The sequence below is a fragment of the Haliotis rufescens genome, unplaced genomic scaffold, assembly GCF_023055435.1.
Source record: "Haliotis rufescens isolate VD_foot unplaced genomic scaffold, xgHalRufe1.0.p SCAF_9, whole genome shotgun sequence".
In the NCBI taxonomy this organism is placed as follows: domain Eukaryota; kingdom Metazoa; phylum Mollusca; class Gastropoda; order Lepetellida; family Haliotidae; genus Haliotis; species Haliotis rufescens.
In genome coordinates, this window is record NW_025964383.1 from 1,825,498 (window position 1) to 1,839,390 (window position 13,893).

Here is a 13,893-nt window from a genome sequence, read left to right on the forward strand (position 1 = left end):
TCTCTCCCCTCCCTGACACTTCCTCCTCCTCACCCCCAACTACACCACCCAGCACCTTTCTGTTCTCTCCCCTCCCTGACACTTCCTCCTCCTCACCCCCAACTACACCACCCAGCACGTTTCCGTTCTCTCCCCTCCCTGACACTTCCTCCTCCTCACCCCCAACTACACCACCCAGCACCTTTCTGTTCTCTCCCCTCCCTGACACTTCCTCCTCCTCACCCCAAACTACACCACCCAGCACCTTTCTGTTCTCTCCCCTCCCTGACACTTCCTCCTCCTCACCCCCAACTACACCACCCAGCACCTTTCTGTTCTCTCCCCTCCCTGACACTCCCTCCTCTTCACCCCTTACTACACCACCAAGCACCTTTCTGTTCTCTCCCCTCCCTGACACTTCCTCCTCCTCACCCCCAACTACACCACCCAGCACCTTTCTGTTCTCTCCCCTCCCTGACACTTCCTCCTCCTCAACCCCAACTACACCACCCAGCACCTTTCTGTTCTCTCCCCTCCCTGACACTTCCTCCTCTTCACCCCCAACTACACCACCCAGCACCTTTCTGTTCTCTCCCCTCCCTGACACTCCCTCCTCTTCACCCCTAACTACACCACCAAGCACCTTTCTGTTCTCTCCCCTCCCTGACACTTCCTCCTCCTCATCCCCAACTACACCACCCAGCACCTTTCTGTTCTCTCCCCTCCCTGACACTTCCTCCTCCTCACCCCCAACTACACCACCCAGCACGTTTTCATTCTCTCCCCTCCCTGACACTTCCTCCTCCTCACCCCCAACTACACCACCCAGCACCTTTCTGTTCTCTCCCCTCCCTGACACTTCCTCCTCCTCACCCCCAACTACACCACCCAGTACGTTTCCGTTCTCTCCCCTCCCTGACACTTCCTCCTCCTCACCCCCAACTACACCACCCAGCACCTTTCTGTTCTCTCCCCTCCCTGACACTCCCTCCTCTTCACCCCTTACTACACCACCCAGCACCTTTCTGTTCTCTCCCCTCCCTGACACTTCCTCCTCCTCACCCCCAACTACACCACCCAGCACCTTTCTGTTCTCTCCCCTCCCTGACACTTCCTCCTCCTCACCCCCAACTACACCACCCAGCACGTTTCCGTTCTCTCCCCTCCCTGACACTTCCTCCTCCTCACCCCCAACTACACCACCCAGCACCTTTCTGTTCTCTCCCCTCCCTGACACTTCCTCCTCCTCACCCCCAACTACACCACCCAGCACCTTTCTGTTCTCTCCCCTCCCTGACACTCCCTCCTCTTCACCCCTTACTACACCACCAAGCACCTTTCTGTTCTCTCCCCTCCCTGACACTTCCTCCTCCTCACCCCCAACTACACCACCCAGCACCTTTCTGTTCTCTCCCCTCCCTGACACTTCCTCCTCCTCACCCCCAACTACACCACCCAGCACGTTTCCGTTCTCTCCCCTCCCTGACACTTCCTCCTCCTCACCCCCAACTACACCACCCAGCACCTTTCTGTTCTCTCCCCTCCCTGACACTTCTTCCTCCTCACCCCCAACTACACCACCCAGCACGTTTCCGTTCTCTCCCCTCCCTGACACTTCCTCCTCCTCACCCCCTCCTCCACCACCCAGCACCTTTCTGTTCTCTCCCCTCCCTGACACTCCCTCCTCTTCACCCCCAACTACACCACCCAGCACCTTTCTGTTCTCTCCCCTCCCTGACACTCCCTCCTCTTCACCCCCAACTACACCACCCAGCACCTTTCTGTTCTCTCCCCTCCCTGACACTCCCTCCTCTTCACCCCCAACTACACCACCCAGCACCTTTCTGTTCTCTCCCCTCCCTGACACTCCCTCCTCTTCACCCCCAACTACACCACCCAGCACCTTTCTGTTCTCTCCCCTCCCTGACACTTCCTCCTCCTCACCCCCAACTACACCACCCCGCACCTTTCTGTTCTCTCCCCTCCCTGACACTTCCTCCTCCTCACCCCCAACTACACCACCCAGCACCTATCCGTTCAGCAGACCCTCAGCATTACAGAGTACATTAAGCTGTTGTTTTGTTATTAACCCTCGTGTGAAAGAAATAAAGATTCCAAGTCCCTGCAAAAGGAATACAGATATGAAGTAGTTTATCTTACAACTAGCCAATAAAATATGCATGTCAGCAATAGTCTCAGATACCGTAACAACAGTGTCTGATTCACCTGACTGACATGTATAGCAGAAACAAGGATGACAGTTTCCTGATGCGACAGACAGATAAAACAATTCATGTGAATCATTCCACAAATCGCAGGCATTCCATCACTAGCTAGGTCAGTCTAGTGCCTCTCTCCCCTGGGGCTGAATAGGGCAATCCTTCTGTCAGCCAACTACACTCAACACTTATACAAATTCACACCAGACATCTATCTTATCTGTATTATGCATTTCAGACTTCAACTGAACTTCCAATATGTAAAATCCAAACCCCATACTTATGATTTGGATCGGCCCACAACTTGACACCCTTGAAATTGTCTGAATTCATCATTACAGATACAAAAAGACCCTTCTCTTGATGGAATCAGTGACAAAGGAATTCCTGGTAGGGACTTGAGCAATACCTATGTATGTTTAAGCTAAACACATGCCTAACATATCAGCAACACTATGATTGCTCTGTTGAGCTGGCCTACAACAGGACCTACAACAGTTCACTGACAAGAATGCTGTAAATGAGCCAAGTTAGATGATGTCCTGCCATAGACTACACCTTCTGCACCCCTGGCAGGGGCCTCCTCACCACAAACATCACATGTCACAATCCATGCAGCACATTTTTTGTACCAGGACTCCACTCCGTACCATGGCTAGAATGTATCGGATGTACTGTCTTGTACCAGGTCCCCACCCCCTACCAGGGCCGTAATGTATCAGATGTACTGTCTTGTACCAGATCCCCACCCCCTACCAGGGCCGTAATGTATCAGATGTACTGTCTTGTACCAGGTCCCCCTCCCCTACCAGGGCCGTAATGTATCAGATGTATCGTCTTGTACCAGGTCCCCACCCCCTACCAGGGCCGTAATGTATCAGATGTACTGTCTTGTACCAGATCCCCACCCCCTACCAGGGCCAGAATGTATCAGATGTACTGTCTTGTACCAGGTCCCCCTCCCCTACCAGGGCTGTAATGTATCAGATGTACTGTCTTGTACCAGGTCCCCACCCCCTACCAGGGCCGTAATGTATCAGATGTACTGTCTTGTACCAGGTCCCCCTCCCCTACCAGGGCCGTAATGTATCAGATGTACTGTCTTGTACCAGCTCCCCACCCCCTACCAGGGCCGTAATGTATCAGATGTACCGTCTTGTACCAGCTCCCCACCCCCTACCAGGGCCGTAATGTATCAGATGTATTGTCTTGTACCAGGACTCCACTCCCTACCAGGGCCGTAATGTATCAGATGTACCGTCTTGTACCAGGTCCCCCTCCCCTACCAGGGCCGTAATGTATCAGATGTACTGTCTTGTACCAGCTCCCCACCCCCTACCAGGGCCGTAATGTATCAGATGTACCGTCTTGTACCAGCTCCCCACCCCCTACCAGGGCCGTAATGTATCAGATGTACTGTCTTGTACCAGCTCCCCACCCCCTACCAGGGCCAGAATGTATCAGATGTATCGTCTTGTACCAGGTCCCCCTCCCCTACCAGGGCCGTAATGTATCAGATGTATCGTCTTGTACCAGGACTCCACTCCCTACCAGGGCCGTAATGTATCAGATGTATCGTCTTGTACCAGGTCCCCCTCCCCTACCAGGGCCGTAACGTATCAGATGTATCGTCTTGTACCAGGACTCCACTCCCTACCAGGGCCGTAATGTATCAGATGTATCGTCTTGTACCAGGACTCCACTCCCTACCAGGGCCGTAATGTATCAGATGTACCGTCTTGTACCAGGTCCCCCTCCCCTACCAGGGCCGTAATGTATCAGATGTATTGTCTTGTACCAGGACTCCACTCCCTACCAGGGCCGTAATGTATCAGATGTATCGTCTTGTACCAGGACTCCACTCCCTACCAGGGCCGTAATGTATCAGATGTATTGTCTTGTATCAGGTCCCCCTCCCCTACCAGGGCCGTAATGTATCAGATGTACCGTCTTGTACCAGGTCCCCACCCCCTACCAGGGCCGTAATGTATCAGATGTATTGTCTTGTACCAGGACTCCACTCCCTACCAGGGCCGTAATGTATCAGATGTATCGTCTTGTACCAGGTCCCCCTCCCCTACCAGGGCCGTAATGTATCAGATGTACTGTCTTGTACCAGGACTCCACTCCCTACCAGGGCCGTAATGTATCAGATGTATCGTCTTGTACCAGGTCCCCCTCCCCTACCAGGGCCGTAATGTATCAGATGTACTGTCTTGTACCAGGTCCCCCTCCCCTACCAGGGCCGTAATGTATCAGATGTATCGTCTTGTACAAGGTCCCCACCCCCTACCAGGGCCGTAATGTATCAGATGTACTGTCTTGTACCAGGTCCCCACCCCCTACCAGGGCCGTAATGTATCAGATGTACCGTCTTGTACCAGGTCCCCCTCCCCTACCAGGGCCGTAATGTATCAGATGTATCGTCTTGTACAAGGTCCCCACCCCCTACCAGGGCCGTAATGTATCAGATGTACCGTCTTGTACCAGGACTCCACTCCCTACCAGGGCCGGAATGAATCAGATGTATCGTCTTGTACCATTCCCCATCCCTTACAAGGGCCGGAATGTATCAGATGTACCGTCTTGTACCAGGTCCCCACCTCCTACCAGGGCTGGAATGTATCTGATCTTCAGTGTTGTATCTAGTCCCCCAACCCTGAACAAGGCCAAAATGTTGTATGAAGCCATCACTCAACTCGCCAAGATCTAGGACATAATGTATCAGATCTCTGAGTGTGTAGCATCTGAGCCCACTGTGGTTACGAGGGCAGCATTGACAAGACATGGGTAAACATTTGTCACCTGGTCAACACACCACCCTCACCTTTCAGCTGAGCCCTTGAATATGTGGGTCACTGAGCTACAAGACATGATAAACCAGTGTTTGTGTAGAGTGCTTGTCAGTGGGGTCCTACCCTGGGGCAGCAGGCGCACTGACAGCATCTTTTTGGCTACCTCGGGCTGTCTTGTATGTGTTTAGTTAACTGTATCTCAATATCATAACATGATGGGTCAATAGATAAAAAAGGGGGCTTCCCAATGGAATCTTCTACTTGTTACAAGACTGACTATTTGACATTAGTATTTCCTATACAAACCATATACTGTCGAGTGGACACATGCAGGGGCATGAAAGCATCTGGCAAGTCACGTAAACCACAATCTGTGGACATTAAAGGGGCACTGATCTAAAGCAATTCCCCGGGAATGGTTGTTGCCTTTGTTATTGTTTTTTCCCCGTGAGTAACCAGATGATATAGCAGAAACCTAGACCAGTTCGCGACTTGAGCTGCACAATTCGTAAGCGCATTTGTCACTTTTATTGATAGTATAAAGGCGTATGGTCACATTGATCAACAAAATGAAATACAGTTTTGGAAATAATAAGGAAATGTAGGTATCTTTGTGGGTAGCATCGGTAATGGTGACGAAGTTGTGATAAGTCACTTGCATGGTAATTGTGTGATTTTCATTTACACTATTTTGACTTGCAACACAAAGTTAATATTTCTCCAGAGCATTACTTATTTTATTGTGTTTATATTTTTACAGTCAATATGTGCAAAATTTTCACACAGGAAATTTAGTAAACGTCTGAATATTCAGTTATTTTACAAATTGACTGAAAAATATGTCCACCTGTATTATTATGGCAATGAATTCCAAACATTTTTATGTTTTATATAATCACCAAGAGACTGAAAATATTACGATGAAAAGCCCATTTCTATATTGTTTGGCTTCTAATCCTACATAATAATCTATTGTGATGTTTTAGGCCCTTTTGATCGTCTTAATCATTTTTAGTCAATCTGTTATAGAAATGGACAGATTATTCAGTCAAAATGACTGAAATATTTACACATTTTATAAACTGCCAGAGAGAATCACATTTTACAAATTGACTGTAACATATACACGCTTACAAAGGAAAAGTCTTGTGAAAACAACATCTATCGCGCATCGAAGAATTTCCCAACTAAGACATAGAGGAACAAGAATGAATCTGTCCAATGCTACAGCAAATGAAGGAAAACAATGCAAATATCATAATTACAACCTACCAAATTTATGTGTATAATTGTAGGCAGCTTCCTTGTTCGAGGAATGTATCCGTGAATATCCACACACAAAGGAACACTATCCCACAAGCCTGCAGCTGTACAAAGAAACTTATTCAATGTCACGTGTCTGTAACAATCAAATATTTTAAAATATATATATATCGTTTCGGGATAATATAAGCCTTGTTCGTTTCTCAACTGATCACTTAGTTTGTTTCAGGTGTTTCACATAGGTGTCAAATCTCAAAGGTTGGCTGAGAAAGCCCATGTGACAACTATTTTCATAACGTCCACGGTTCCTAAAAATATCCATTGAGTTAGATAACAATGAGCAATCAATCAACATATTATCGATTAACCCTTTGAACAAAGTATGTTGTTTTACATCGGCACTTCACGCCATGACATAAGTGTATTCCCTTTGTTTTAGTAAACCTAGACATGAAAACACTCACTCTTGACATATCCACTGTGCAAGATAACAGTGATTAATCAATCAATGTATTTTCGGTTAATCCTATGATGACTTGGAATGATCCGTTGATTTACAAAAAAGTAAATCAACTGATCATTCATCTCTTGCTGGGCTGCCATGTTGACATTACATAACACACATTTCCCCTCACAAACCTGGATTTAGATTGAATAATTACCCCAGACACAATAAATGCCAAATCAGAACCTTTCTCAAATACACAAGTGTAGGGTTATATCAGAAAACGTGGATGACAAGGGAGTAGTAATCATATTATCGACACAATCCGAAATCCGAAAATGCTTTCACTGCATGGATACTGTTTTTTATTATTAAACTATAACAATCAGGGGTATTTCCAAATGACGACATCCGATGAGCTAAGCCGTTCTTTTTGTCTGTTTGTTTAGGCTGAAGAAATTAATTAACATGCGCCTTTTGTAGAAATCACGGTTAACCAATCAGTGTTCAAAAATGAGTAAAACAAATATTGCCTCCAAGTTTATTTAGCCGTCCTTGCAGACGGTAGCCCAGTCTCTTGTCACGCTCAGTTGCGTTGCGTATCATCCAGGTACTCACGGGGTAAACAATAACAAAAGCAACAACCAGTCCCACGGAATTGCTTTAGATCAGTGCCCCTTTAACTTGTTCACAGTGACAGTTATAAGGTCGTACCTTTTATACTTCATGGTTTGAAAACTCACCGATTAGCTCGTGCAAGTCTGAATATGTGTACTTGGCATGACACTTTGTTACTTGGACAGGTTATCAAAATTATATAAATGCTAACCATCTAAAATGTAGGCAACGTATTCTGCTATTCTATACATGAACATGAACTGCATTGGCCAGAAACCACCCCATGGTACTGAACAAATAATCATCCAAATCTGGAAAAATATAGTTTTCTTACATTTTGTTGTGATACCACATGATCCATCAAAAACAGTAAATAGGTGTTTTTTACCTCCAGTTGGTGACAGGTCAATCCATAACACATGAAAAAGAATTACAATCAATGTAGACCAATGAATCTATAATCGAATAGTTTCTCTAGGTTTCTCCAACTCGTCTAGTTTCAGTCCATACAAACACCTCAACATTGCTATACATGACAATATTTGTTACATTGGTGCTACTTGAATGTCGGTCATGTTAAAGATTAGGGGTCAGTTGAATACACATGAAGCTATCAGATGCTCATTACAATACAAAGGAACAATCTCCAGTGAGTGTCACCAACACCCAAAGGTTAATACTGTAATTAACATACATGGGTGGTCAAGGCACATGGTAGCAGTCTTCATACATGTAGATATATGTAAATAATGTTACTGTTTGATGTTTAAGGTACCTCATTTCACCTGTAACAGGCCAAACTGGGTACAGCTGATGCTGTGTGAGTCATCAGCCAGTCAGCTACCCGAAGGGCTAGAAGGGTGAAACATGATCAACAGTAGGGGTAATACCTTCATATGTAACCATAAGTCACCGACGTACAGCAGGTCTTCTGGGGAAGTCAATGATGATTGTACATATTAGCATAGTATGCAACATAAATGGCCATCCATCTCTTGTAGTAATGTACACGACAGTAAGGTAAACATCCTGTCACTCATCTCTTGTAGTAATGTACACCACAGTAAGGTAAACATCCTGTCACTCATCTCTTGTAGTAATGTACACCACAGTAAGGTAAACATCCTGTCACTCATCTCTTGTAGTAATGTACACCACAGTAAGGTAAACATCCTGTCACTCATCTCTTGTAGTAATGTACACCACAGTAAGGTAAACATCCTGTCACTCATCTCTTGTAGTAATGTACACCACAGTAAGGTAAACATCCTGTCACTCATCTCCTGTAGTAATGTACACCACAGTAAGGTAAACATCCTGTCACTCATCTCTTGTAGTAATGTACACGACAGTAAGGTAAACATCCTGTCACTCATCTCCTGTAGTAATGTACACCACAGTAAGGTAAACATCCTGTCACTCATCTCTTGTAGTATTGTACACCACAGTAAGGTAAACATCCTGTCACTCATCTCTTGTAGTAAAGTACACCACAGTAAGGTAAACATCCTGTCACTCATCTCTTGTAGTAATGTACACCACAGTAAGGTAAACATCCTGTCACCCATCTCTTGTAGTAATGTACACCACAGTAAGGTAAACATCCTGTCACTCATCTCTTGTAGTAATGTACACGACAGTAAGGTAAACATCCTGTCACTCATCTCTTGTAGTAATGTACACCACAGTAAGGTAAACATCCTGTCACTCATCTCTTGATGTAATGTACACCACAGTAAGGTGAACATCGTGTCATCCATCTCTTGTACTAATGTTCATCACAGTAAGGTGATGGAACTCTGATGGTCCTGTGATGGATCTCTGATGGTCCTGTGATGGAACTCTTGTGGTAATGTTTGCCAGAATAAGGTCGAAATCATGTCACCCATCATTTGTAGTAATGCAGCATTAGACATTTGCACTAGTCCTATAGTCCTTGCCAAACTGCCCAATAATTAAGGTATGATAAGGACTAGTAGAAATTTGCACTTTTCAAGGGTTCTACTATATGTTATATCATCACAAGGACTAGTGGATAAAAACTGTTAGTTTCTATTGCCTTAATGTTGGCCACAATGAGGTGAAAGTCCTGCCTGTTTTTGCTTTTGATTAACTGGTAGCTAAAGAATCAATTGTTACTTTAATTTTGTACAATTTTGTAACTGTGGCTCCTTATTTTGCTAATCCATCAAATGTGAAATCGTCAGGCAAATGGTAACTAAAGGTCTTTTTTCTCTCTCCCAAATTGTGTGTTTTGGCTCAAATCGGTCAAATAATTATTAAAAGAAGAAAATAAATGTTGCCAAAATACAAAGGACACTGATATCCTCACCATGTAATAAGATATATCTATCATCATTAATCATGTCATTGGTCCTCATAAGAGATGCCTTGCTCAAGTCATTTATTTTCACCCAATTTCGGTCCAATATTTCACTACTGTTGATAAATTCTGTCTGAAGGCTGACACAACTTTAAAGGTTACTTGAAATTACTACTGCAGCTGTTGGAGCATCATGACAATATCAACTCTACACACATTGGTTTGGTATTTCAAGTATCTCCCTGTGTCAACTGGTATGGTCATTAAACTGATTCCTAGGCAAATGATTTGAAATATGCAGCAACTGCAATAACAAATTTAGAGAGTAGCACATGTTGAAGAACTATTTGAACAAGTATTCCTGTTAGCATCAGCTGCTACAACACAAGCTTACATTCCACAAGATTACCAACTGAAGTGACACTACACATGTAACAATGACATCCGTCCCTGTGTATGTTCGTATGGAACACATACTTGACCAGGCCATCCTGAACTGAAAGAGCTGGTCCTGTATTTTCAACATGCAACAATGAAAAGCAAATCATATCATGATTGTAATCAGTATGAGAAGCAAATGCCAAACAAAGAATATGTTGGCATACTGCAAATATCAGCAGAGAATTTACGTACTTGATTCTAGGACATACAGTGGGGTAGGGTAATATTGATTGGCTCTTATTGGTATGTGTGCACAAGGCATATGTATATATATCATGTGTACAATCAGTGATAACAATTTGAGGCAGAAGCAGAAGCAGAAGCAGTCATTAAACAAGTGAAGTTTGTTGTATCTGAAGTATTTGACACTGTCTGTGTGAGCATGGTGAGGTTATCTACAGCATTAATCACCACCACTGAAGAGGTTACTTTGATTCCTGGCACAGTGAGTTAACACTGTTATTGTAACCTACTTTGTATGAAGGAGACCCCAAACAGCAGATGGGCTGGACCACCAGAGTATTGTAAAAAAGGGGAAATCACTGCCATTCACCATGCTGAAAACTCTGACTCATGCGTGTGATAAAAAGCTTCATACATCAAGAAAACAGCACAAAACACCCCAATAGAGACCTTCTTTCCCAGTTACACAATGAATACATCCCCATTTTCTGTTGCTTATGACAATCCTCAACTTAGTTGACACCAAATCTTAACACCTTCTGTCAGCCTTAATACTAATAAATGTGTGACCCAAGTTCAGTTTGTGTCTACCTGGTGTACAACTAAGCTAGGGTTTGTTTGTTTGATATAGACCATACACTCTACCTGTGAGATGACTTTGGGCTGAACTCTTTGGATCGGCTTCTTTGCTGGTGTGCCTGTGGATTTTTTACAGTTGACAAGGCTGAGAGGGAAGGGTAGTGAAACAGCTGTACATATCCCATAATGTATAGCTCCACAGGGTAGGCCCAACTTCTTCAACTGAGCAACATCACACACGGCACAACTATGTAGTGATCTCCGCCACTTAAGCTCGATTTTACTTGTGTAATACACAGTTACCCGTGAGTGTACATACTTAACGCAGGCATACTTCTTCTGCATAATAGGTGACCCTGCTCTTCTTCAGCACAAGAATATCAGAATGAGATATAGATATCCAATTGAAGACATGTGGTTCCGGAACAAACAATATACACATCCACACTTTTACACACCACTAAGAAAACTTTCAGCCAACTTTATATCCTCAGAGATTGAGGACACGCAACATCACACAGAGATCAAAAAGTTGGTGAGCCGATTAAAATATCCTGAGACTCGTTGAAGTGTGTCGGCCTATTCTATCTGCTGCCAGTAAGACTTGTATTGCGTTGAGCCTTTGTTAATGAGAGACAGACAGCATGGCTGAGAGGTGTAGGATTTTCTGCCAGTTACACATTCACTATGAGGCATTCAGCAGCCAGTCTCAACAGTTAGCATCTTCGACAGGCCTAGGGGCAGATTCCTTTTATGGAGAGCCTACGTAGGAAGTGTAATCCCGCCCTTAGTGCCCACAGACTCTTTGAGTGGAAACTAACTTTGGTCACTAGTCACTATTGGCCTCCTGGGTGTGGTAGTTACAGGCTGGGGAGGACATCCTCAGAAAAACTTGTGAGCAGGCTTCTGTTTTTGATGTTATGGAGAGGACTGACTATTCATGTATTGTGCCTTCCTGCCTGAGGCTAGCTCCTCCTACGCCTCAGATGAGGTGGGATATTAATCACTAGATCAGCCAACAAACATCAACACTTTAGTCCTGACTGAACAAGCTTTAGTAACAGTGTGGATAGCAGAATTCCATCAGTGGATATCTACACAAATCCTATGAATAAAATGAAGACATGTTGTCTAAACTTGTTTGTCAGATGAGAGAGTTCCAGTGAACTAAGTCCGTGAGTAAGTATCCCTTTACCCTTAAGCTGAGCCCACTGTTGTGGCAGATGGCCAAATGACTGGAGGTAATTCAAGCTGTAGTTGAAGCAGGCTGACTGCACAAGTCAGCTGTGAGTGATAACTGGCCAGTCTATCTGACCTACACATGTGTGGGGAGTTCACACAGTGGACATGACTGAAACTTCTCCCCACCCCCTCTCAACAAGACACCTCATTAAGTTAGGAACACACTCTAATAGTTGCAATTCACTTCAGGAAATGTACACAACCATATTTCTTCTGTCTTGTTTCAGTTAACTAAGCTACACCCAGTACAGTCAGCACAGAAAGTGTCCACAATGTGTCAATGCCTATGGACGCTGTATATTTACAAATGTGAGAACATCTTCATCTCACACAACTACAGCTACACAATTCCTACCCCCAGGCTAGAAACGATTCAATTACAATCACTATCTAGTAGCAATCTTTGTAACTTTACCACGTTTACAGTCTTATTTGCTGCAACAAATGTTTACAGGCACCTTGCTTACAATTATATTTAATGAAATGAACAGACAAGACGTCAAGTTTTGAGGATGAAGGCACATATTTATGTTTTGTAATATTTTCTACGTGGTACCTAGTTCTCAGTACTAGTCAACACAGCTTCTGTACTTCTATACACAGGGAGAAGCCTCCTGTCATCGGAAGCTACTTCCTGAAACATAGGCTGTTGTGTAATTACCAGCTGACTATTCCAGCTGCCTACAGCCTGTGGGTGATCAGTCTACATTACATGCCCCAGCAATATTTAGCTTACTGTCTCTATGGCACTGGGTGGGGTAGTGTCTGTATCACATGCTACCTCATAATCAACAGATACATCTGTCTTGAAAATCTGCCATAAAACCATTATGTTTCCTTTCAGCATCCATTCAGCAAACCTCTGCTGGAGTAATCTCATATATAGCAGCTTCATCATCAGTGTTCAAGCTACCTTGCTACCTGGAACAAATTCATGTAGCTGTCACCACTACCACCTAGCTGTAGCTGTCACCACCACCACCCAGCTGTAGCTGTCACCACCACCACCCACCTGTAGCTGTCACCCTCTACAACCACCACCCACCTGTAGCTGTCACCCTCTACAACCACCACCCACCTGTAGCTGTCACCCTCTACAACCACCACCCAGCTGTAGCTGTCACCCTCTACAAACACCACCTACCTGTAGCTGTCACCACCACCACCCACCTGTAGCTGTCACCCTCTACAACCACCACCCAGCTGTAGCTGTCACCCTCTACAAACACCACCTACCTGTAGCTGTCACCCTCTACAACCACCACCCAGCTGTAGCTGTCACCCTCTACAAACACCACCTACCTGTAGCTGTCACCCTCTACAACCACCACCCAGCTGTAGCTGTCACCCTCTACAAACACCACCTACCTGTAGCTGTCACCACCACCACCCACCTGTAGCTGTCACCCTCTACAGCCACCACCCACCTGTAGCTGTCACCCTCTACAACCACCACCCAGCTGTACCTGGCACTCTCTACAAACATCAACCAGCTGTACCTGTCACTCTCTACAACCACCGCCCAGCTGTAGCTGTCACCCTCTACAACCACCACCCAGCTGTAGCTGTCACCCTCTACAACCACCACCCACCTGTAGCTGTCACCCTCTACAACCACCACCCACCTGTAGCTGTCACCCTCTACAAACACCACCTACCTGTAGCTGTCACCACCACCACCCAGCTGTAGCTGTCACCCTCTACAACCACCACCCAGCTGTAGCTGTCACCCTCTACAACCACCACCCACCTGTAGCTGTCACCCTCTACAACCACCACCCACCTGTAGCTGTCACCCTCTACAAC

General features: G+C 45.3%; 1 protein-coding gene across 14 annotated transcripts in view; it reads right to left on the bottom strand.

Moving 5' to 3' along the window:
- The window catches only part of LOC124110383 (serine/threonine-protein phosphatase 2A regulatory subunit B'' subunit beta-like), a 119,600-nt gene that overhangs the window by 60,195 nt on the left and 45,512 nt on the right, over positions 1 to 13,893 (bottom strand). For 9 of the 14 annotated variants that reach the window (XR_007219684.1, XR_007219687.1, XR_007219686.1 and 6 more), the window contains exon 1: positions 10,912 to 11,662. The exons of the other annotated variants lie outside the window; for them this stretch is intronic. Coding sequence is in view for 1 of the 9 variants with exons in the window: in XM_048391226.1 (XP_048247183.1) it covers positions 10,912 to 11,190 (279 nt within the window). In the remaining 8 variants the exon portion in view is untranslated. Of the gene's footprint in view, positions 1 to 10,911; positions 11,663 to 13,893 lie in introns of those variants that run through there. 14 annotated transcript variants of the gene reach the window in all.